The sequence below is a fragment of the Scylla paramamosain genome, chromosome 2 (genome assembly GCF_035594125.1).
Source record: "Scylla paramamosain isolate STU-SP2022 chromosome 2, ASM3559412v1, whole genome shotgun sequence".
Classification (NCBI taxonomy): domain Eukaryota; kingdom Metazoa; phylum Arthropoda; class Malacostraca; order Decapoda; family Portunidae; genus Scylla; species Scylla paramamosain.
The window spans coordinates 26,574,120-26,599,367 of NC_087152.1; the positions used below are offsets into that span (position 1 = coordinate 26,574,120).

Below are 25,248 nucleotides of genomic sequence, written 5' to 3' on the forward strand. Positions count from 1 at the left end.
CTCTCTCTCTCTCTCTCTCTCATGTGAGAGACTGTGGGAGACTGGGGAGTGACTGTGGGTTCGTCAACATACTGTAAGGGACGTACTATGGATCTGTGGATGGGTGAGAGAGAGACACGGGCACATTCTTACTGGTGAAGGGGACAGAACTTTTCATTATAAAAAGCATTTTTGCATCTCAGTTATAGCCTCTCTCTCTCTCTCTCTCTCTCTCTCTCTCTCTCTCTCTCTCTCTCTCTCTCTCTCTCTCTCTCTCTCTCTCTCTTTCTCTTTATGTTAAGCTTATCTTAAACTAGACAGGAAATCCTCATCTTTAGCACACGCAAAACAGCGCGAAACGCACACACACACACACCCACACACACCCAGGCTCTGAAGTTGATAATCCAAAGAACATCAAACGACAGCTTCCTTTCAATTGCGCACACCTGCAGGTCATCGCCCAACTTGACCTGCCAAAATACAACACACGGGAGGCAAAGTTAAAATACAAGCTTATAAAGGCCACATACAGCAGAGTGAAGGACTCGGCCTGGTGTGAGGGTGTCTTGTGAGGTGTTGGTGTGGGGGTAGGAATGGGGGGTCAGGGGAGGGGCTCTGAGAGGATTAAGAGTGATCTATTGTGTTGTTTGTTTGGTTCTGTGTGAGAGTGAGAGAGAAATCCGGTGAAAGTCAGGGAGAGGCTGTGAAGGGGCTGGAAGGGCTAACCTTGTTGTATATTAAATTTGGGGTCTGTGTCCAAGGTAGTTCTGCCAGTGAAGGGGCTGGAAGAGTTACCTTGTTGTATATTAAATTTGGGGTCTGTGTTTAATGTGGTTCTGTGTGTGTCTGTAGAGAGAGAGAGAGAGAGAGAGAGAGAGAGAGAGAGAGAGAGAGAGAGAGAGAGAGAGGGGAAATGTGTGTGTGTGTGTGTGTGTGTGTTGCAAGGATAAAAACTTAGAATGTTCCTATTAAGTGTTATTACTAGTACTACTACTATTGTTGCTGCTACTTACAACTGCTACCTACTACTACTACCTCCACCACCACAACCACTATATATACCATGACTACTACTATTATTACTGCCACCACCACCACCACTTCTACTACTACTACTGTGAACAGCCAGGAGGAGGAAGTCCCTGTAAAAAAATAAATAATATACAAATGAATGGAAAATATTCATAATAATTTTCCCTTATTATTATTATTATTATTATTATTATATTATTATTATTATTATTATTATTATTATTATTATTATTATTATTATTATTATTTAATTTGCGTATATTTTTAGTCTTGTAACAAGAAAACGAAAAATAATAAAGAAATAAATGAACTTGTATTATCATCACTATCAAAATATATACACTATTATTAATATATTATTATTATATTTATGGACCAATTTCTAGATTCTATTTTTAGCTTATATATAATAGCTTATATATAATATTAATGTAATGGAATGAAAAAAAAAAACTTAATACCTCCACAATGAATCATATTATTATTCCTGTTGATTTTTTTGGGTCATTCAGGAGTGGATGGCAGAAGTTGGTGAATACTACTACCTAGCTAAGCGTACGTTGGACCAGTATGCTTGAACACCGTTGCACTAGAGACAGTATTCAGAAACCCTCCAATCTTTCACTCCACTCTTTCTATTTTCAAGGGCCACAGAGATGATTAGCCCGGTTCTCAAGAGTGTTTCTCCTGTTGATAATGTAGAAATCCTAGTAGTAATCTGCCACTACAACCATAAAAAGGAAATACACCCATACAGGCATACAGGCCCGTAGAACTTCAATTATACCCTTCTGTATGTAGTGGAGGTGCGGCCAGAAATGTTTCAGAGCATAGACGTAGTAAAGCTTCATTGTGGTTGTGTGCTGTGTGTCACCCGAGAGCTTATGCCCTCTCTCTCTCTCTCTCTCTCTCTCTCTCTCTCTCTCTCTCTCTCTCTCTCTCTCTCTCTCTCTCTCTCTGTGTGTGTGTGTGTGTGTGTGTGTGTGTGTGTGTGTAAGAACAAACCTGAGAATTGCTAAATAGAATGAGATAGACTGATAGATGCTGACTGAATGCTAAATAGACTGATAGAGAATGGATATGGAATTATACGAGAGTGAGAGAGTGGGAAAGGACGAAGCGAAAATAACATAGAATGAAGGAGAGAGAGAGAGAGAGAGAGAGAGAGAGAGAGAGAGAGAGAGAGAGAGAGAGAGAGAGAGAGAGAGAGAGAGAGAGAGAAGTTCGACTTCTTTGTGCCTTATCTCTGACAAATAAGGGGGAGAGGAGGTGACAGGGAGGGAGGCTTGAGACCAGACGAAAGAGGAAGGAAGAGGAAAGGGGCAATGGCAATGGCAGGAGGGGACATACGGAGAAGGAGAGTACAGGGGGGAAGTGGAGAGAGAGAGAGAGAGAGAGAGAGAGAGAGAGAGAGAGAGACCAACACACACAGTGTGTGCTTCAGCCACCTGCGTCGCCCACCAGGTCAGTGAACGAACGACCTTGGTTCAGTAATGAGTCACCACTGCAGACGATAGTGTACATTTGGTATTTATCGTATCATAAGCCTCATCCACAACACACCAGTAAATCAAACGAGTAGCAAGTAATACATCCACTTACTTGGATGACAGTAGTTGCCTGACTGACGGCGTGAGTGGCGTCACTTGAACCTGAACCAATGTTTGTGTTCCAGTTGGAGGACCGTGGTCGAATTGGACCACAAGATTTGTTCACCAATCCTGGTCAAATTATTAAAAGTGAAGGACGATCGAATCACAAGGCATGAAAGTGTGTGTGTGTGTGTGTGTGTGTGTGTGTGTGTGTGTGTGTGATATAATATATATATATATATATATATATATATATATATATATATATATATATATATATATATATATATATATATATATATATATATATATATATATATATATATATATATATATATATATATATATATATATATAACAGCAGTATTGGTCGTACAGCGGTATTACTCCTTGTGAACAGTGTTGATTATTAACAAATACATGATAAGGAGTCCTTTGTTATCACTGATAATGAGTCCTTTGTTATCATTTATCAGATTTTGATCATCTTCAGATCAGAGAGTGAATGCTGCTGCTTTCTAATGAAGGACTGTATTTCTAACAAGGGATGGTGCTAAGAAGTTACAACAAATTTACAAGAAAGGAGGACATTGTGTGGCTTACGATATAGTTACACATTCATTGAAGAAAACATGTAAATCTAAAAAAAAAAATATATAAATAAAACATTTTGCAAGACACGCTGGTCTGCAGACTTCAGTTTGCATATCCCAAGTGACCAATAATACATGACTTTATTTACCCTCTTGATTAAATGGTAAACTTCAACTTCTGATATAATCAAGACTGACTATCCATTCAAACTTGCATAGCATTTTTTCATAATGATGTATGTATGTACTGGAAAACCATCAGAGGTGAAATATTTCTTGTATTAATTACTGTCTATCAACTAGCTTTATTAAGTCACCAGTGTTCTGTGAACAATCTCAACTTTATGGGCCAGAATTCTGGACCTATTCATCAATACTTTAACTATCGAAATGTAACACCTCATTTGTTTCATCAATTTAACTACATTATTCCATCTTACCTTTAATGAGGCTCTTCGCTTGTCCTTCATCCTTCTCCAGGCCTGCACCACACCTGCCAGAGAAGGATGTCCCAAGGCTGCCTCCCAATGTCACCTTTTCCTGTCTCCGTTGCTTCATCTTAGCATACCCCACTTGCTCATCCAACTGCTGCCTGCAAGGTGGAGAATGTTTACACCTGGAAACGTTGCAATAAATGAAGAAGGAAGTCTGGTGTATCCTTGCTTACCTCATATATATATATATATATATATATATATATATATATATATATATATATATATATATATATATATATATATATATATATATATATATATATATATATATATATATATATATATATATATATATATATATATATATATATATATATATTATTTATTTATTACTAGCATTATTGGCAAACTGGTGAAAATAAGACGTTCTTATTGGTGTGATTCAAGTACAAGCATAAACAAAGGTGTGTGTGGCAGGTACCTGCGAAGTGTAGTGGTTGGTGACTACTTGAGTGGCTTGTGGCAGCAGTGATGTCTGCACGGCTCAAGTGTTTGCCAGGCACTCAGATAAGTGACCCAACAAAGTTGTTACAGAGTTCAGCCAAACATGATACAGATCAGCTTGGCTCACATACATGTGTGTAATACTGAGCCCTGAGTCTTCAGGGGAAATGAAAGGTATGTATGGTTGGTGTGTGCTTCAACTCACCACAACGTGATGCCTTGAGGAGTCGTCTGTAATTTAGTATAATTGGAGCTTGAGGTGTGCGTCGATGATTTGGTACTAAGGAAGTGAAGACGTGACAAGGCTTAGGTCAGAGCACTGAGAGGACTGCGGTCAGTCATGCAGTAACTCAGTTGTGAGACAGCGTGGCTCACTGGACACTGCCCTGTGTCGACCCAAGGACGGGCTATTAGAGAATGTGGGTTATTCTCTCGTTCAAATCTTGCTGTTGGCCGTGTGTTAAAGGATGCACGGAAATGTATGTTGGGTGTTTGTTTCTATAGTAATCTTCGTGGCACTAAGTATATGGATAAGGCATTATTCGGAGGCATTGATAACTACACTTAAGTGTTAAGTATCCATTGTGTGTTTAACGGGTTCTATAAATAATGTTCCTTATCGGGGAGAACAAAGTGAATTGTGATTGTTGGGCTAGGTAACAACTGTCCATTATCGGGTGATGCATAGTGAGGATTGTGTAAGAATAGTTATGTTGGTGTATGGTTGCAGGAGTTAGCAGCCCACGGCGTTAGGTTGCCAGGTGGTCGAGTAGGGCCGAGTGGTGTCAACGTGAGGGCAGTGTATCTGATCGTGTGGAAAGTGGGGTGCCAACTTCACTGGTTCTAATTACAAGTCTGACTGTAGTGCCGGACTGGAGCAACAAATATGTCCATTGGATCAAGAGTGTGTAGTGCACTGATGTGGGTAATGTGAACTGGAAATATAAATAAGGATTGAGACAAAATGGTATATTATGTTCCTTGTTACGTGGCACGGCTTCCTACAATCTCCGGCTACTCCTAGTTACGAGTAGATGCCTGCCTTTCAGTGTGGTCAACGCCAGGACACACCAGGTTTCCTTTAACATTCTCTCTCTCTCTCTCTCTCTCTCTCTCTCTCTCTCTCTCTCTCTCTCTCTCTCTCTCTCTGTAAAACAATATAAAAATCGATAACAGCAACAACAGCAACAACAGCAACAACAACAACCTCAGCTCCACACCATCTGGTTCACCACCACCACAGCCCCAACACAACAACAGCAACACAACCACAGCCGTTAACACCTGTAACACCACCACCACCACCACCACCACCACCACAACACAAAGTACAAAACAAGCTCGTGCAAGAAATTAAATCTGAATTGTTATCGGGTTTATATAGTTTTTCCTTTGTACTTCATTTCCTCTTTCGTATTTCCTCTTTCGTAACAAATCGCTACTGTGCTTTTTTTTTTTTTTCTCTTCTTTTTCCTACTACTTCCTCTTCTTTCATTTTCCACTTACTCTTTCCTTCTTCCCAATTTATTCACGTGGATTCTCCTTTTTTTCCCTTTTTCATTCACTATTATTCATTTCCTTCTCCCTTTTCGTAATCAACAAGTTTTCGCTTCCATTCAATGCCTCTTTCCCTTTTACACATCCATTGTTATTTATTTATTTTCCTTTTTTCATCGATTCTCTCCTTCCCTCTTCTTCTTTCATACTCTTTCTTTCTTCACTGCAATTCCTTCCTTCCTTTTCCTTACATTCATTCATTCTTGTTTTCCTCTCCACATTCGTGCCTTCCTTCCCTCCTCCACACTCCTTCCCTTTCATTCCTTTCTCCTGCACCTTTGTCTCTCTCTTGCACCCTTTCCCTCTTTTCTCTTGCCCAATCTCACATTACATATTCCCTCTTTTTCACCTTATTCCTTCCTTCCATTCTTCTTTCCTCTACATTCTTTTACTCCTTTCCTTGCTTTACACTCCTTCCTCCTATTACCCTCTACCACTCTCACTCTTCCCTTCTTTCCCCTCTTCTTCCCCCTCGTTCTTTCCTCTTGTGCGCTCATATCTTGCATTCTGTTCTCTCTTCACCCACTACACCTCTTCCACCTCCTCCTCCACTTCCCTCCTTCAGCTCTGCATTATTTCGCTTCTCACCTTCATTCTTCCCTTCAGTAATTGCTCAACACAGACGCCATGTGGGTTAAGCGTGGAGGAGGAAGAGGAGGAGGAGGAGGAGGAGGAGGAGGAGGAGGAGGAGGAGGAGGAGGAGGAGGAGGAGGAGGAGGTTGTGGTGGTGGAGTCCTTTGTAAGGCTTCTAGACACCTGTTTAGGCTATTGATGTATGTGCGTGGCTGGTGAGACAAGAGGGATCAAATAAGATAATGGGGGATAGACAGTGGGGTTGAAAGAAGAAGTAGTAGAGGTTGGGTGAAGAATAGTGACAGAAGTATGAGAATAAAATATGACAGAAATGCCGTCTTGTCTGCGTCACAGGTGTTTAAGTTCATTCAGTTTTCTAAAATAATAGTACAACAGTTGTATTATTCGTATATTGGTTCAGGTAAGGCTTTTCGAAATGTGTTTACTGGTTTCCTGAAGAGGCGATATTCATTTTCTTCTGCCTGGGTTGTGTTTATGTACGTGGCGTCCTTGAGTATGTGCGTCAGTTTGTGATGTACTTGTTTTCCTCTCATATAAAATATTGTATTAATTGGTTCCATTTTTGCTTGTGTGTGCAGTTCGTTGTAGGCGAAGCGGAGTGGAAAAGTGTGTGTGTGTGTGTGTGTGTGTGTGTGTGTGTGTGTGTGTGTGTGTGTGTGTGTGTGTGTGTGTGAGAGAGAGAGAGAGAGAGAGAGAGGGGGGGGGAGGGGCCAGGGAAGTCAGACGGGCAGACAGACAGACAACCATACATACAAACAGGCATGCAGACAGACAGACAGAGACCGGCAACCTCCTCCCCCTACACACACACACACACACACACACACAGGTATATAAAGAACACAGGCTTCTCCACCGACCTTGATGGAACGTTTTGTGGTGAAAAGTTGAGAATTTCCAAAGGTATTACTGACTGGAGAGGTGTAATGAAGTGGACTCTTGGTTTTCTTTAGTCCAATGGCTTCTCCACCAACCTTGATAGGACGCAGTGTAAGTGTCGTCGATTATTTTCTAAGTCGCTAATGACAAAAAGAGTAATGAGTTCCAGAAATTTTTTTTTTTTTTCCCCTGAGAGGTTAATGAAATGTGAGCGTGGAGGTGTAACATGCATTCTTCAAACACCACTGACATTAAAAGAAGTATTCGAGTTCTTGGAGTTGTTTTCATGTCTACAGTCAGTTTTTACTGTTGTGGTTCCTGCCTTCGACTTTAAGGGCAGGGTTTCTTTGCGTACGTTCCTCCAAACCACCACCACCACCACCACTGCCACCAATGATAACACAAATCACTCTCCCTCTCTCTCTTCTTCCCTCCTCATCCTGGCAGCAATTAAATGAGAAACCCTCGTTTGTCCAATATATCGTAGTGTATCGCCCAGTCAGCTTTGAGAGCCCGTAAGCTGGGGTCTTGTGCATAGTAGTGTTAATATGAAGTGGAAAGGTTGAAAACGAAATATCATTCCAATGAAAGCTGATGCAAAGAGTCACTCGGCGCTGTTGCAAAGAGGGAACTTCCGCCACAACGCCGCATCATTTTTATTTGTTTTTTGTCCCTTGACTTTGTAGGTCCTCTACAGTTATAAATTGAATGCATGCAATAGTTTTCTTCCATGAATGACGGTGAGGTATTTCAAACTGATAAAATACTTCACTCAAACTGATAAATTACTTCACTTAATTGTAATCGAGTTTAACGTTAATTTAAAGTGCCATAGATGAACCGCGAAACGCTGCGTAATCAATAAAACCTTCAGACCCTGCGCTCATGTTTACGAGAGAAAGGAGAACATTTAAAAGCACTGACGCGAATATAAAGAGAATTGTTACCATGAAAATATAAAGTTTCCACATTCATTAACACTACGCCAGCTGTGCCAGAGTTGTTGAGTGCAAGACAACAGGTATAACATACACTAAGTATGTAGTAGTATATGACAACCGTGTGCTGTGTCGCGAGCACAAATACATGTTACAGTCATGGGTTACGTTATCACACGGTCACTCTTGTTTTTAATTGGAACTTGGAACTGAAGCGTACCACGTTGTTCGTATGCTAACAGTGAAAGCTCTTTTTAACAACGCAAAATTAAAGGAAATGTTTCTCATACCGCATTCTCCAAAATTTGCGGAAAACTAAACAGCACATATCACAGTACATCAACAAGCCTACGACACTCCCCGCTGGTACCGCTGCTGCTGCTGCCTCTAAGTAGCGAAACGACCCCACGCGCCTCCAAGCCTGACTCGGAGCATGTTTCAGTAGTGTTCGCTGCTCATTAGTTCGGAAGGCAAGGAGTGGGGACGTAGGTAGTGCTCAGGCTCTCTCTCTCTCTTTCTCTCTAAAAAAAAAAAAAAAAATATTCACCTTCATTCCCTCCGGTATTCACCTTCACTCTTCCCAGAGCTCCATTCACTGAGTGAGTGGCTGCGTGATGACTCGTCCTCTCAATGGATGGACCAAAAAAAGGAAGTGTAAAAATAAGTCCACCGAAAATGACTTTCAAGATTGTGTGACTCGATAGTTTCGTAGTAAGGTGTTTTGTTGAATCTATGCAAACACGACTATTTAATTTTTGTAACACTTTTACCTGGTGACCTTGACCTGCATCTGGTGAGTAACATCACCTACACACACTGACACCCCTCGCCCCACTCACCTATATGTGTTCTCTCCCTCACGTGACAAAGTGACGGAATGGCTGCACTGTACGGAGGGCAGACTCGTACGAATGCAGGGAACGAGCGGGTTTCTATGCATATCTTTGTTGAAGCTCTAAATATTATATAGAAGATTACAGAAATTTATGGATTGGGATGATAAGTGGAAATACAAGTAGGTAGGTGTGTTTCATAGAGGGACTGCCATGTGTAGGCCTTGTACCTTCTCTTATTTTCATATGCTCTCTCTCTCTCTCTCTCTCTCTCTCTCTCTCTCTCTCTCTCTTACAGTGAAGACTACCATCTCTCTCTCTCTCTCTCTCTCTCTCTCTTACAGTGAAGACTACACAATGGTACAAAAAAAAAGCCTCATGGTGTATCGCGTTGCATCATTAATTACTTCTCCAGGCAAAGGGTTTTCGCTCGGAAAAAAAAAAAAAAACGTTTGGAGAAATATATAAATGAGCAGAACGTCCAGCACTTTTACCACCGGCAGACAAGTGAGACCAAAGGATACGCGATGAAAACGATTGGAATAGTTATTACCAGCGACCTTTTTTTTTTTTTTTTTACTTCTGATAAGGAAATGTATGTTCTCTGCCATGCGAGAAGAAAATGTAATAATTGGCCTGACTTAACCAGCGTGGGGAGCAAATAAACGAGTGCGAGTGAGTTAGTTAATTAATGAAATAAAGAAAAGCCAGTAAAGGCATGTGTGGGAGGCAGCAGGTGCCAAATTTATTAATAGGGAATATTTGACGAATAGAAGTGAACATATAGTGATATATCGATTGACAGTGGGGGTCTTCATGGCAATAAGGAGTATTTAAAAAGGAATTATTGTATATAACGATGCCTTTCTTATTTTCCTTTTTAATCATATACTTTAAAGGAAAACTTCACCATTCATTTTGCACATTATAACATTTTTTCCTTCACAGCTTTAAAACTTTATAACAAAATTCTAACCTGGTGTCAGGGCAAAGAAGAACCAGCGTAAGGACATCTCTCATCCTCTGGCAAATCTCACTACTCGCCTCGCCTAAAGTGCAAGAGAAACACAGACTCTATCTCTGTGTCGGACATCACTGCTCGCCTCCTCCAACACAGGCATGGGAGCATTTACGGCAATAACAAATCCAGGCTTATGGGAAGAAGACAATCTGGTGCTATTGGTGATTCGAAAGTATGTGGGCGGCACGTGACATCATACTTCACTGTTTCATTACTACCACTATTACTACCACTGTTACTATCACCACCACCACCACCACCACCACCACACGCGGTCACCAGCCATCATTATCATACATCACTAACACACCCAAGGGACGGTTATTCCACTTCGCAAGGCTAGTAATTTTACCTGGGCTTCTAATTGGCTCCGTGACTCAAGGTGGCGCGTGACAGATACAACCGGACCTCCACGATTACTTTAATATTTTTCCGTCTCTTATTTCACTTTTCCCTGACAGCTGCAGAAGGTATTCATTTTGTTTCCTCAGACAGCTGTACAGGATATCCGTTTATTTTTATTTTCACACATATGCCTCCTCCTGCTGCCGCTCGGCGATAGACGGGCGAGAAAACTGTTCCATATCTCTTCAGGTTTTCGTTGAATGTTAGGAGATATTGTTGATGAGTTGCTTCATACGTCCCCGTGCAGTGAAGGGAGGTTAATTGAGTGGCTCTGCCAGATTAGTAGCTTCAGGAAGGCTTGTTGTGGAGGAATCCAGATGACGTGATCAGATATTTTGTCTAAACAACAATAATGAAAGGGACGAATATCGCACGCATAAATAAATACCTCGACTGATACCAGGAAATGGTAATGTGGCTTTCTTGTGATCAGTGACACACACATACACATACACATACACACACACACACACACACACACACACACACATACACACACACAGAAGATATTACAAGCAGATGAGGGGTTGGAATTCACGCGATAGATAAGAACAGGACCTTACACACACACACACACACACACACACACACACACACACACACACACACACACACGCACACACACACTAGTAATGTCCTTGAGTGTTATTTACCAGATTGAAGGTTGCTAAATGTAATGAGTAAGTAATTAGTGAGCAAAACAATGGTGTGTGTGTGTGTGTGTGTGTGTGTGTGTGTGTGTGTGTGTGTGTGTGTGTGTGTAAGGTCCTGTTCTTATCTATCGCGTGAATTCCAACTCCTCATCTGCTTGTAATATCTGACTGTCACAACTACAGCAAGTAATTTCACGATCGTGAGTAACATAAACATACACACAAATGCATAAATCAATAAACAAATACATGAATAACAAATACATTCAAACATACACATGCACAAACAGGAAAGCGGCCACAAAACAACAGTCCTCGCGCACACACGCACACCAGCCAGGCCAATGCAGCAACATCCTCGTTCCCCGCCCTCCAACCACACCACAAAACATCTTTTCTTTAGATATATCGGGGCGTAGAGGCGGGCTGGGAGCGTGGTGGGAGGGTCCCTTCGAGGTTGACCTTCTAACTCCTGGTGGCAGGACGAGAAATAGGTCTTGAATTGAGACTTTTACGAGACGTGTTTTGAACGAGTGTGCAGGCCACCCTTGTTTACTACCGCGTCACTGGCCGAGGCTGGAACGGAACGCGACTTTACAGGACACGCCAGTGGGAGAGGGAGAAGGGAGAGGGAGAGGGAAGGGAAAGTAATGAAATGGAGTCGTGAGGAAGAGGTCTTGTGGAAGGAAGGGACGTGCTAGACAGTTCTTTCTTCGCTACTGTTGCCATGACAGTGACAAACCTTCCTTTTTACTACCGATTTGTACCTTTGAAAAAAAAAAAAAAAAGGAAAGGAAAGAAAGACAAGACATAATTTCCTTTTCTACTGTTCTTCGGAGACTCGAGACTCATTAAAGAAAATATCCAGGGACACAATGAAAATAGATAAATAAAACGGTATCTCTTCTTTACAACTAGTATTGATTCAGCTCTTTTAGTATTCAGTTACTATAGGCTTCGTTAAGTAGAGCGGCCACCAAAACTAGTCTCTGATAAATACGTTATGTAGTACACTGCGTTGTGGTAAAATTTCACACAGATCGGCTTGGAACAGAGTAAAGATTAACTTCAGGAAACACATTAGAGTGCTGCAAAGACACTGAAAGGCATCTAGTCTCTGTGGCATAAATAGCGGCGCAGTACGACCTCGTTCTTACGGCAACAACAATGTTAGTGTAGCAATTAGAGCAACACTCACCCCAACCATGCTGCTCCTTTGCTCTTAACTCCTCGACGTCGGGTTAACCCAAGAGTACTGCAGTGTGGCTGCGGTTGTTGCATATGTACATTCCTCCACGTTGGCGCCTCCTCCCGGGCACACCACGCTGCATCTGTTTGTCCAATGGGAAGATTCTCTGTTGTCTCTGATTCGTTCGAAGGAAGGGAGTTAAAAAACATCATGAATGGAAGTCGGGAGAAAAATTATAAGTGACGAAATGAAATACGAGTGAGGGAAAGGTTACCAAAACAAAAGGAGAGAGGAGGTAAGTATACAAAGAAAATTAAGAGAAGTGTATGATTAGAAAGGGAACAAACAAAGGACACCGAAAATTTCAAAACAAAGAGTGATAGAAAGAAAAGAAAGAAATAATTAATGAAACATGAAAAAGAAAGAAAGAAAGAAAGAAAGAGTGAAAGAAAGATAAAAACATATACAATTGTTGAAAACGGTGTCCTGCAAAACACACACACACACACACACACTGACACTTATTACGTTAAGCATCATAGGAACATTAACGAAAATCCTCACATAAGAAAAAGAAAAAAAAATCTAAGCAAAGAAAAATAAAAAAAACAACGAAACACGCAACACAAGTAAATAAACACGGACGACAGGATGACAAAGAGAGAAGAAAAGAAGAAGAAAAAAACAAGATAGGCAAGGCAGGCTGTTAAAAATACTCTTGTATTTTTCTCAAGTTACAAAACTCCTTCAGATTTGTGGATTGTAACTCCTTCAGATTTGTGGAGAGTTGCGGGAGGCAGCGAGTGAAAGATGGCATTGTGGCCGCGTGAACACTTTGCATGAGGAAAACGTATGAAAAGCTGCTCGTCAGTATCCGTAATCGAGTCAGAGAGAGAGAGAGAGAGAGAGAGAGAGAGAGAGAGAGAGAGAGAGAGAGAGAGAGAGAGAGAGAGACCTTTTACTTTTCATGTTCCTGGATTGTTTTCTTTAGTGTTATTTCTCTTTGTCCTGCTCTTCCCTCTCACTCCTCTCTAACTCAAGTCTTCCCTTTAGTATGCTGTTTACCCTCTCTCTCTCTCTCTCTCTCTCTCTCTCTCTCTCTCTCTCTCTCTCTCTGTCTGTCTGTCTGTCTGTGTGTGTCATCGTACATGATCACACATTTATTCTCTCCTCATTCAAAGTATTTATTCTCTCCTCATTCAAAGTAATCTTGCCTTTAATAAGCCGCGCATTCCTTTCTGGTCTATATTTTCCCTTCTAGTTTTCCTTATGGCTCAATTTGTTTGCTTTTCCTCTAAGCTGTAGTCTTACCCCTCATGAATAGTTGCTGCTAAAATCATGAAGAACAACGACACCCACACACAACCACCCAGAGAGAGAGAGAGAGAGAGAGAGAGAGAGAGTGGATGTCCTCCTTCGCACCTCGATTATTTCACTCTGACGACCAGCTCTTTCACTCACTCCACTCTTCCCACAAACCCTTTATCCTCACCAACATTACATGCATTCTCCGCCTTCCTCGGACACCTGCTCCTCCTCTCTCACGCCCCCTCACGCCGCGGGGCAGGTGGGGATCCTTTCAGCCCCAGCAGACTTCGGGGCCTGGAGTGGCGCGAGGTGTCGGGTGCAGCGTTGGTCGATGCAACAGCTGCTCTCTCACGCTTCACTCTATTAACACTGAAGCGTTTTAGGGGGAGGGAATGAAAAAAAAAGCGAAGAAGTGGCAAGTGTATGTGCCTGGTGGCTTCTCCTTGCCTTTCTTCTCACCTGGCGCTACGTGGAGAGGGAATGATCAAGACTAAATGATGAGGAAGCTACATTATGATAATTCCACCTTCCTGCTTTGATGTACTAAGTGCATTACGAAACTTATCATTATCAAACGTACACGTGCAGGTATTTACTCAGTTTTCTTAATGACAATAGTAGTGATGGTGGTGGTGATGATAATGAAGAGGACAGTGACTTAAGATCGAAGGTAGCACTATTAAGCGGAAGGGTGATAGAGGGATTGGCGGCATTTGTTTCAATACGAGTCGAAGCAGGAGGTTTACAGCAGGCGATTCACACACTGGCAACGCTGACTAGAGAACGTGGAAGTGGAGGGAGCTGTACATCACATGCAGTCATCAGGAAATAATCTGACAAGAAAAAAAAATGACCAACAACAACAACAAAATGAGAGAGAGAGAGAGAGAGAGAGAGAGAGAGAGAGAGAGAGAGAGAGAGAGAGAGAGAGAGAGTGTGTGTGTGTACAGAGACGCAAGATTGTTAATCCCTTCTGTCTCCAGGACGTCGCAGCAATATTAACTGGAAATGATCAACAAGAGAGCTGAGTACTCTAAGTTGCTTTGGAGAAGAATCTTAATAATAATAAAAAAAAAAAAAACAATGAAAAGATGATAAGAATTAGTCAACGAATTTCCTATACCATGATGAGATCCCCCACAAAGGAACGTGGCGTAAACAAAGCGTCGTGACATCTTTGAACAAGAGGAAACAACAGGAATATGATAAAATACAGGGAAAATTTCTGAACTCCCTCACGTCACAGCCGCAGAAGTCAGACTTACGCAGCTGCAGGGATAGTTTTTTCTTTTCAGTTTTAATATAGGATACTTTAAAACAGAAATTGAGCGCTGAGAGTGTTATAAATTATTCTTCTTTTATTTCTTAATATACGAATTAGAGTAGATTGAGAAAAAAAACACAAGGCAAATGACGTAGTTGTTGTGAGGTCTGTCAAAGTTATTTTTTTTAGCTCTCCTTCAATACAGAGACAGATGATAGAGAAGATGAAAAGTGTAGGATAACTTAATCATTTTATCTTTAACATAGAAAAAAAAAGGTATCAGAAATTCTGCTGAATGAAAGACAATCCTTTCACTTCATCTTCTTGATACGATACATTTAAAGCAGAAAAGAGTAGGTGATGTAGATGGCTAAAGGTGTTTCATATATTTACTAAATCAACACAGGAGGACCTCGCCAAGGCAACACCATCATCACCACCACCACCACCACCACCCTGTCACTGCTTCCTCTAACTTGGCATCAATACCACAAAGCCGCCACACACTCGATAATTACGTTCAGTTTCTCGCACAGTAAGATCTCACGGAAATTAGGTCGTCACTCGGATTTGACATTACGTTGTTCCCAATTCAAGGCAGGAACTCACTGTAAATAATTAATGTAAACCAGGATGCATGTAAACCTTACTTTACTTGCACACACACACACACACACACACACACACACACACACACTGCCGGGTACAAAGGCCTGCCAGAATTGGTTGGTGTTTCTTGCATCATCATCTAAACACGAACGAAACAGCACAATCTCGAACTGGTTGCGTGAAATAACTGAAAGTGTATTTGCCCAAACAAACTTCCCGCTCTTCCATTCCAGCAGAAATCCCTTGGAACTTCGCCAAAAAACTCTTTCGGCTGACTTTACCAACTCAAATTGCTTCACAGCTGAAAAGCTTAATTTTTTCACCCCACACTTTGCCACGCTGCGACTCACGACACGCGGGAACATACATAAACCAGGTCCTACTTTCCATACCCTTTAATACCTAGGCAGGGAAGATGTGATGTCACTTATATTGAACGCGTAAAGTGAAATGCTCACAGATTTAAAGCGATACTCAAAAAGTGAGTGACGTATGGCGATAGGGGAACATCAGCAATGTGTGTGTGTGTGGGGGGGGGGGTATTTTTTTCTATGGGGTGACTAGGGGAAGGGAAACAAATCCTGACACGACAAGATTAAATAGCAATAAAAGGAAGCGAGAGAGAAACAGAATTTTCCTTGACGTGTGTGTGTGTGTGTGTGTGTGTGTGTGTGTGTGTGTGTGTGTGTGTGTGTGTGTGTGTGTGCGCGCGCGCGCGTAGTTAATTGAGTTACATTCAATTATGATTTGAATTTGAACTGACGCAAAAAATGCGCGAATTGGGATTGTATTGGAATTGAAAAATAAAGGATCAGCATGAACAGACGTGGAATTCATGCCAGTGAGATATGAATTTGTGGGAATAAAGGAAATAAAATGTAATTCATATTTGTTGTGGAGCATTTTCGAAGGAACAGAGATGTTGATTATAATGTAATATTGAGTTTGTGTCATGGCGCATAAGAAAAAAAAATGAAAGTTCAAATAAGCTTTCTATTTGTGTTAAATTTCTGATAGTGTCTGGTGTGCAATCTGCGTTAAAACCAATAAAATGAAACAGAAAACATAATTAGCTGAACTGAATCAAAATTGAAAAGCATGTGAATGAAACTGAATCTGAATTGAAGAGTCCAATTCAACCGGAAATGACTGGCGATTAGGATTGCCATCACATCCATGGTTGCATGCAAGTGCAAGCTGATCTACAGTGTTCAACTTAGAAGAGTTGCCATGGTGTAAATTTTGTGCTGTGATTGCTACTAAATACTTTACTGACCATTGTTAGGAAATTTATTTTTCAGATTGTATGCAATTTACTTGTTTATTTAATTACTATTTATCTTATTTTTCAGCAAGGTGAGTGATAAGGATTCAGGTGTCCAATCTGAAAATTTGGTGTAGACAATCGTATACATGATCCACACCAGCAGTCTGAGAGTTGTTCAAGTATTAGTTCTGGTATTTATACTGTAGAGTTTTTAATAAAAACCTGGAAAGCAAAAAAATCAAGTAAATTTCTAAGTGACAAAGGATAGCAAGAGGAAAGAAAGTGTATGCAGTTAGTAAGCTGGAATAAATCAGTGAGTGATGAAAATGGTAAAGTGGCAGCACCTTAACATAACATGACAAAATAAGGGAAGCTGCAAGAAGCTGTAAGGCCTAAACATAGCAGTCCTTGCAAGAAACATTCCTACCCATTTCCACCTATCATCTTTGTCCTTAAATTTGTCTTCTAATCTTTTATAGTTTCCTAATGACCTGCTACTAACATTCTAATTACCGAGTCTGTTCCATTCATCTACCACCTTTATTGAGAACCAGTTCCTTCCTGCTTCTTTTCTAGATCAAACTTTATGAAGCTTGATCCCATTATTTCTTGATCTATTCTGATTACTAACACTTCGCTTACTCGCAGAGAATGGTGACGATGAATGAAATGACCAGAAGGACATACAGGAATAAAACCAATGGTACAAGATAATGATCTGCTGTGGTGCAAGTGGATGATCAATCAGGTGTGCTGAAAACTAGACGGGTTTATATTTTGTTTTCTGTCTTAAGTATTTAGTAATTTGATGTTTTACTTTTCTGAACCTTATTCTGTAGACCTTTGTTGTGGTAAACGATCTATTATTAATGTCCATATATTGAAGAACACTTCTTTTCTTGATAATCACTTATGACGTTGCCACAAACAAAATTCCTTCTTTCCACTCTGTCCACTGTAAGTCCCTTGACATTGACACTCAACATTTACACTAGACATTCACACACTCAGTCTCTCATCATCCATTTTCTACATATGATAAAAATATCTCAAGATATTCCCCTTTTATACATGAAGCATATACACTTTTGCTGTGTTGGTAGCAGTTTTGTCATAAATTTTGTGGTCACTGCAAGTCCACATCCTTGTTCAAGATAGAGCATACTAAACCAGTGCTTATCTTCATCTTGTTTACTAGTTTCCAGATGGAAATTTGATGGTTCTGCATAACTGAAGTCAACACTTGGTTAATGGTCTTGTCATTTTGGCTTGTTGAGGGCCTGTAGGAGTGTGAATTATTCTTATGCAACATGATATTATCTTTGAACTGGTTGTACCACTCCTTTACTTGTGTGATCATGTGATGACCATGGTATTATTGCTGAATCTCTGCTGAGTCTTATGAATGTAGTTGACATTTGGGTATTGTCAAGCTTGTGACAAAACTTCATGTAATACTTCTGTTAAAGCCTTTGTTATTTTAAAATCCAAAGAGCACTAAATACACTCTCTCTTATAAGTGAGCTGCCAGTGACTGATACCCTTGAATGGAAAAAAATCACATGTGTACATGCATAAAGATATTCTATGCCTTATCACCAGGAAAATTTCAATATAAAACTTTTTTATTTGATTACATAATGGAATGATTACCAGATGAACAATTTTAAGTTGGACTTTGATTGAGTTGATAGATGCAATTGTACATCTGTATCATATTGGACAAAATTTGGATGTCTTGATTTTTATGATCATAGATTTAGTGCTCAATGAATTTATGTTCAACAAGTGCCACTTCTTAAAAATGTTCCCATATTCTTCATTCCCTGGCCATGTCTTGATTTTATATATTGTTTGAGTTTTACTTAAACAGCAACACCTTCACTGCATCTGTCTTCAAGTTAGGTTTTGTATATGAATTTGCAAACTAATCAATCCTGCAGCACTCAATCATTCTCACTCAGTAAGAGTCCATCATCAACACAGGCATAGGTACTCTCCACATTTTCCTCTTTCTCATCAATAATATTCCTGCATCTACTACTTCACTATTTCCTTCTTGACTCCAGTCATATACAGAATTACATTTTCTAGCTCAGGTCTAACTTTGAATATTTTTTTTTATGTAATCTTCTACAACTTCCATGACTATATTTGTATCAGCATAGAAATTCTAGATTGCTTTCAGAAATGTTCTATCCACTGCATATGCTTGAAATACTTTATGTAAACCCTTCCTCTTAATTCTTCCACATACTATTCCTACACTCATGAATATAGCAGTGCAATGACCAGAAAAGATCCATGAATATAACATGCTAATCCTCAGTATACAATTTGAAGTGACAAAGAAATAAACATATATAGTAATGAATTGTGACTTTAGTATTATGTTCATTTGCAGGTAGTAACCACATGAAAGATGGAGGAGTACAAGGTGCTGGAGGCAATAGGACAAGGTTCATTTGGAAGAGTGTTCAGAGGAAAATGCCTCCTTAGGGGGCAAATTGTAGCTCTCAAGTTTATTCCAAAAAGAAATAAAGTAGAAAGAGAATTAAAAAGTCTCCGGCAAGAGTGTGAAATTCAAAGAGGTCTGGCACATCCAAATATTGTTCGTACAATTGACTCGTTTGAGACAGAAAATGAAGTTGTGGTTGTTAGTGAGTATGTGCCTGGTCAACTTTTTCAACTTTTAGAGTCTAATGGTCCATTAAGAGAGGAAAGAGTTCAACAGATTGCTTGCAACTTAGTTTCAGCAATTTATTATTTGCATTCTCATAGAATTCTCCATAGAGACATAAGCCCCAAAACATTTTGCTCTCATCAACTAGTGAAGCAAAACTGTGACTTTGGATCCTCCAGAAAAATGTGCATCAATACCTATGTATTGACATCTGTTAAAGGCACTCCATTGTATATGGCACCTGAATTAACCTTATGATCACAATGCAGATTTGTGGTCCCTTGGGTGCATCCTTTATGAACCACTTCTTGGAAAGCCACCCTTTTGTACCACTTGTATAGTTCACTTAATCAAAATGGTGAGAAGTGAACCAGTCATATGGCCGGGAGGATGGAGCAAGGATTGTTCCACTTTTTTACATGGACTCCTTGAGAAAGATCCAAGCAAAAGGCTCACATGGCCAGCTTTACTTGAGCATCCTTGGGTTCAGGAGGGAGTAGTGTTTGTTGAACATTCTCTGAATATAATGCCTCTCACTGATCCTTTGACAGTGTCTCAACACCAGCTAAAACAACAACAATGTAAAGAATTAGTGGAAAGAGCTGCTGGACAGTCAAGAGTGGCTGGCCAGTCTAACATTAGAAAGTTGTTTCTATATCAAAAGAAGTTTCACCACAAAGACTTGAATTGTCAACTTTGCAGGCTGATAGAGCAGTGGATGATGTACTCGTATCTTTACCTCCTGCACCTGTAAGCTTTCCTCACCAGAATGAGAGAAAGAAAAGCATAGGAATTCCTCAAATAGATGGTGAAACCTTAAAACCTATGAGTGTTCATGGATTCAACACGTGCACCGAACGTTAGCAAAATGTCTCATAAGACCGTAGATTTTATTATGGTCGGGATCAATAACGCCTTACTTCACGAAGCGGAAGCCTCATAACTCACAATCCCTAGATAGTATAAAGAAAGTTCTGCTTACGCCCTCTGTTCAGTGCCTCACGGACGGGATGTCACGAGAAAGACATCAATACTGACGACACATCTGGCAGTGAGTGACAGCCCTCCATCGCGCATGGAGGAGGCCGCCTGCTCCACCTCACCTGTCGTTAGGAACCCAGCGTGGCCTGAAGGATGAGTTCTCTTGCTTACCTGGAAGGACAAAATAACACTTAGCACTGGAACCCACATAAAGACAAATAATAATGCGACTAAACTAATGATAAAAACAAACACTGGGGCCCATGCATGATAGATCGTGATTTGTATTACCAAATTTCAAACGTATTATAAAATCAAATATAAATAATCAAATTATCATAAAATATCACCCATCATTAACCTCCTTCCTATTTTTGTCTCTCGCAGGCAGTGTCATATTACGACAAATTAATTTCATAAACTTTGTTGTGGTTACGAAGAGTGGACACAGCCACGCTAAATGAAGGCCCAGCACCAGCCTTCGTCATCCTGGCCTCGCCCCTCACAGCGGTGCTTGTACAATTTCCAACCAGCCTTCGCCATCCTGGCCTCGCCCCTCACAGCGGTGCTTGTACAATTTCCAACCAGCCTTCGCCATCCTGGCCTCGCCCCTCACAGCGGTGCTTGTACAATTTCCAACCAGCCTTCGCCATCCTGGCCTCGCCCCTCACAGCGGTGCTTATACATGTAAGAAGTTGAAGTGGGCGCGCCTGCGAGAGGCTCACAGACTAGTCAGCGAGTCCCGCCAAAACGAGTCTTAAGGCCCTGGAGGTTTGTTGTTGTGGGAATTTTGGCGGGAGAGGCGAGCGAGAGAGAGACAGGGTGCAGAGTAGTGGTGGATTTGCCATTTGATTTGCAGGTATGTTATTGGGATTTGTTGTATTCTTTCATGGTGAAACAGTGTACTTTGGGGGACATTATTGGGAGATAGGGTGGTGATTTGTACGCTTGGTTGGCAGGAGTTTGGTCTTGGCAGTGTGCTGTGGGACGTCAGTGAGGTGGCACCGTAGCAGATACTGTGAACTAGGAGGCTGCAGTGAGGAACTTGCTGTCCCTGGCTGCTATGGTGTTAGTACCGCCGCGCATGGAGGAAGAGCTGCAGTACTTCAGGGTAGTGGTAGTGGCGTACCTTCAGCGCGTTGGGTCGGTGTGCGGTTGGGCCTATAGGGTGTGAGGGTCCTGGGGGTACTGGTTAGGGTGGGACTGTCAGTGGCATATAACATTTCTTGTGTTGGTGCGTGAAGTGTTTATTTCTCCTGTTTATTTGTATGTGGATTTACCCATTTTTCTCATGGGATCAGGTATTTTGGAGTGCCAGCAGTGTGGCCTCTAAGAGTGTTAAGCACTCATATTTTATTTGTGTTTTCTTTATTATGTACTCATTTGTGTTTTCTTTATTATGTATTCAATCATTAAATTTTTAAATTGTGGCCCAGGTTTCTGTGAACCTAAGCAGGAGGTTTAAATTAATCAGTGGGTTCTTGTGGTGAGTGCTTGGTGAGCCTAATTAAGGTAGGTTAACTGTGCCCTAGTTTTGCACTCATTACAATTGGTAGCAGAGCGTAGTTCTATGCCCTTTTGGGGAAATTGTTTCAAACTCCTGCTTGGGTCCAGTGCTTTTGGCAAAATCCACTTAAGTGTTAGTGTGGCACTACTCCTGCACAATGGAGGATTTGTTGTGTTTGGGTGATGTTGATGGCCAAGGTGTAGCTGGGGCTAAAGTTGAGTGTAAGGAGGAGAGCAGGGAGGTGGAAGTTACCCCAGAGGTAGTTGATAACTTAATCAGTACCAATGCTCAGTTATCCCAAGCAGTGGCACAACTGTGTAATAAGTTTGACCAAATGGGATGGACATTCGGATTACAGATGCAAATGGGAGGGAAATTCCCTGTTTGGGTTATGTGAAGGTGAATGTGGAAATTGAGGGAAAAAGTGTTAAAGACTGTGGACTTTTTGTGAAAGGTGGTGGTGGGGAGAGTGGTGTGGTGCAGGGCACTACATTGCCAGTGTTGTTTGGGATGAATGTGTTGAAGGGAGCCGTGCACCTGGGGCTAACTGAGAAGTGGGGCAGGTGTGTCCGTGCCATTGAGGCAAAATTGAGGGTGACACAACAGCCTCTGGGGTTTGCTGTAATTCAGCAGCAACAGGATTTAGTAATCCCGGCTGGTACCAGAAGAATAATGAGAGTGTTTGTGGAAAGTTTACAGGAAGTAGATGTAGATAGTGTGGTGTTGGAGCCCTTAGTGCCTGGTGAGGGCTACTGGGTGCCTGAAGGTTTGTGTATATTTCCCAGTTATACCAGAGTGGTCAAGGGTGAAGGATGGCTGTCAGTGGGTAACCTGGGACAAGCAGATGTGCAATTCAGGCCACAGTGGAAGGTAGCCAAAGTCTCTCATGGAAGGGAGGTTATTGTGGGAAGAGCTCACACACACACAGTAGCTCAGACTGCACCTCCTTCAGTGGTTAAGGAGTTCAGGGACAGACTAGGGGTGCAGGTGGATGAGAGTCAGCTTGATTCAGCACAGTTGGAGAGACTGGATGGATTGATCCATGAGTACGGAGATGTGTTTGCTGAAAACGAGCAGGATTTGGGATGTGCTACTGGAGTGGAACATGAAATTCACCTCAATAGTGCAGTGCCCATTCACCTTCCATACAGACATATTCCTCCCCCATGTATCACTGAGGTTAAAGCTCATGTAAAGGGACTGTTGGAACAGGGAGTGATAGAGGAGAGTGTGAGCCCATATGCAGCCCCAATAGTGATGGTGAGGAAGAAAGATGGTTCGCTGCGACTTTGTGTTGATTATCGAAGGCTGAACGAGGTGACAGTGAAAGATGCCTTCCCATTACCAAGGGTACAAGACACACTAGATGCATTAGCCGGGGCACAGTATTTTTCTTCTTTTGATTTAGCTGCAGGTTATCATCAGATTCTTGTGCGGGCAGAAGACCGGCCCAAGACTGCTTTTGTAACACCATTTGGCCATTATCAATATGTGCGCTGTCCTATGGGGTTATCCAATAGCCCAGCAACATTCCAAAGGTTTATGGAGTATGTGTTTAGCGATCAGGTTTTTGTGACTCTTTTGGTGTATCTGGATGATTTGTTGGTGTTTGCTCGGAGTGTGGATGAGCATCTGGATAGACTGGAGGGAATGTTGAAGCTTTTGAGGAAACATGGGCTGAAGTTGAAACCTTCCAAATGCCACATACTAAAGCCCCAGGTTAGGTACCTTGGATTTATCATTTCTAAGGAGGGAATTAATACAGATCCAGAGAAAATACGGGCTGTACAGGAGTGGCCAGTTCCGCGCACTGTTAGGGAGGTCAGGGCATTTGTCGCATTCTGCTCCTTTTACAGAAGGTTTGTGAAAAATTTTGCGAAGGTGGCTGCTCCGTTGCATGCTTTGATGAGTGGTGATTCTAAGGCAGCAGTGTGTGATTATTGGGGGAAGGATGAGGCCAGAGCATTTGCCTTGTTGAAAGAGAAGTTAAGTCAGGCTCCAGTGTTGAAAAGTGCAGATTACAGCAAGCAGTTTGTGGTGGAGACAGATGCTAGCTTTGAAGGACTGGGAGCAGTTTTATCTCAGGAGCATGATGGGAGGTTGCATCCGGTGGCTTTTGCAAGTAGAGGTCTCAGAAAGTCAGAGCGGAACATGAGCAATTACAGCTCTAGGAAGTTGGAGCTGTTGGCTCTGAAGTGGGCAGTGACAGAGCAGTTTAAGCACTATCTGGTGGGTGGACATTTTATAGTGCTGACGGATAATAATCCACTGGCACATTTGAACTCTGCCAAGCTTGGGGCAGTGGAGAGTAGGTGGCTGGGTGACTTGGGAAGGTTTGATTTTGAGGTGAAATACCGGCCAGGGAAGGAGAATGGTAACGCGGATGGATTGTCGAGGAGGCCCCAGGAATTGATTGAGGGAGGGGAGGAAGAGAAGGAGATATGGGAAACCAGTCCTAACACCTCGGTGAAAGGGGTGGCTGTGATGCAGGTATGGCGTGGTGCCAGTAAGGAGCAGCTTAGGGATATGCAACAGTCTTGTCCAGTTGTAGGGAAGTTGTGGAGACAAATGATTGGTAGAGTGAGGCCAGCAGAACTAAGGCAGTTGCTACAAGTAGAGGAGTTTAGGCAATGGTGGAGAGTGAGAGGGTCCCTCATTATGAGGCATGGGGTGATCTACTGGCGTGGAAGGGAGACAGATTCTAGGAAGTGGAAAGTGGTGTTGCCAGTGAATCAGAGACAAGAAGTGCTTAAAGCCGCTCATGATCAGTGGGGTCATCAAGGGGTTGCTAGAACAACGTCACTAGTGAAGGATAGGTTTGCTTGGCCAGGACTACATGAAGACATCAAATTGTATGTGGCAAAGTGCAAAGTCTGTGTCATGGGGAAGGAGGAGGGTGTGCGGGCCAAGACTAAGTTGGGTACGTTGGAAGCCAACCGCCCCTGGGAAGTGTTGGCTGTTGACTTCACTTTGCTGGATCCGGCCAGGGATGGCAAGGAAAATGTATTGGTGGTGACGGATGTGTTTAGCAAGTTTGCCCTGGCCTTTCCTACTAAAAACCAAAAGGCAAGCACAGTAGCCAAGATCTTGGTGGAGGAGATTTTTCACCGTTTTGGTTGCCCAGAAAGGGTACATAGTGACCAGGGTAGGAATTTTGAGGGAAAGTTAGTGCAGGAACTATGCAAGTATTACCATGTAGCCAAGTCTCGTACCACCCCGTATCACCCTCAAGGAAATGGGATCTGTGAGAGGTTTAACCGCACCTTACATGGGATGTTAGTTACCCTTGGTCAGGAACAGCGGGAGCATTGGCCTAGGCACTTGTCAAGCCTCACTGCCATCTATAATACCACACCCCATGCTGTCACTGGTTTTTCACCCCATTATTTGTTGTTTGGTGTGGAGCCCCATTTACCTTTG

The 25,248-nt window shown here is 41.8% G+C and overlaps 1 protein-coding gene and 1 long non-coding RNA gene across 6 annotated transcripts in view; one reads left to right on the forward strand and one right to left on the reverse strand.

Annotated features, from left to right (window-relative positions):
* The window catches only part of LOC135112541 (uncharacterized), a 60,071-nt gene extending 56,255 nt beyond the window's left edge, over window positions 1–3,816 (forward strand). The window contains exon 6 of the long non-coding RNA XR_010274443.1: window positions 3,680–3,816. This is a non-coding gene — a long non-coding RNA (uncharacterized LOC135112541). The remainder of the gene's footprint in view (window positions 1–3,679) is intronic.
* LOC135112527 (uncharacterized) overlaps window positions 1–25,248 on the reverse strand; it is a 36,459-nt gene that overhangs the window by 3,237 nt on the left and 7,974 nt on the right. For 2 of the 5 annotated variants that reach the window (XM_064026954.1, XM_064026962.1), the window contains 6 exons: window positions 20,323–20,492; window positions 13,702–13,877; window positions 12,219–12,351; window positions 3,640–3,791; window positions 2,617–2,735; window positions 366–452 (listed from right to left, as the gene is read on the reverse strand). In XM_064026954.1, coding sequence (XP_063883024.1) covers window positions 366–452; window positions 2,617–2,735; window positions 3,640–3,791; window positions 12,219–12,301 — 441 coding nt within the window. In that variant the 5' untranslated portion in view covers window positions 12,302–12,351; window positions 13,702–13,877; window positions 20,323–20,492. The remainder of the gene's footprint in view (window positions 1–365; window positions 453–2,616; window positions 2,736–3,639; window positions 3,792–12,218; window positions 12,352–13,701; window positions 13,878–20,322; window positions 20,493–25,248) is intronic. The other 3 variants (XM_064026973.1, XM_064026981.1, XM_064026945.1) reach the window with 3 other exon arrangements.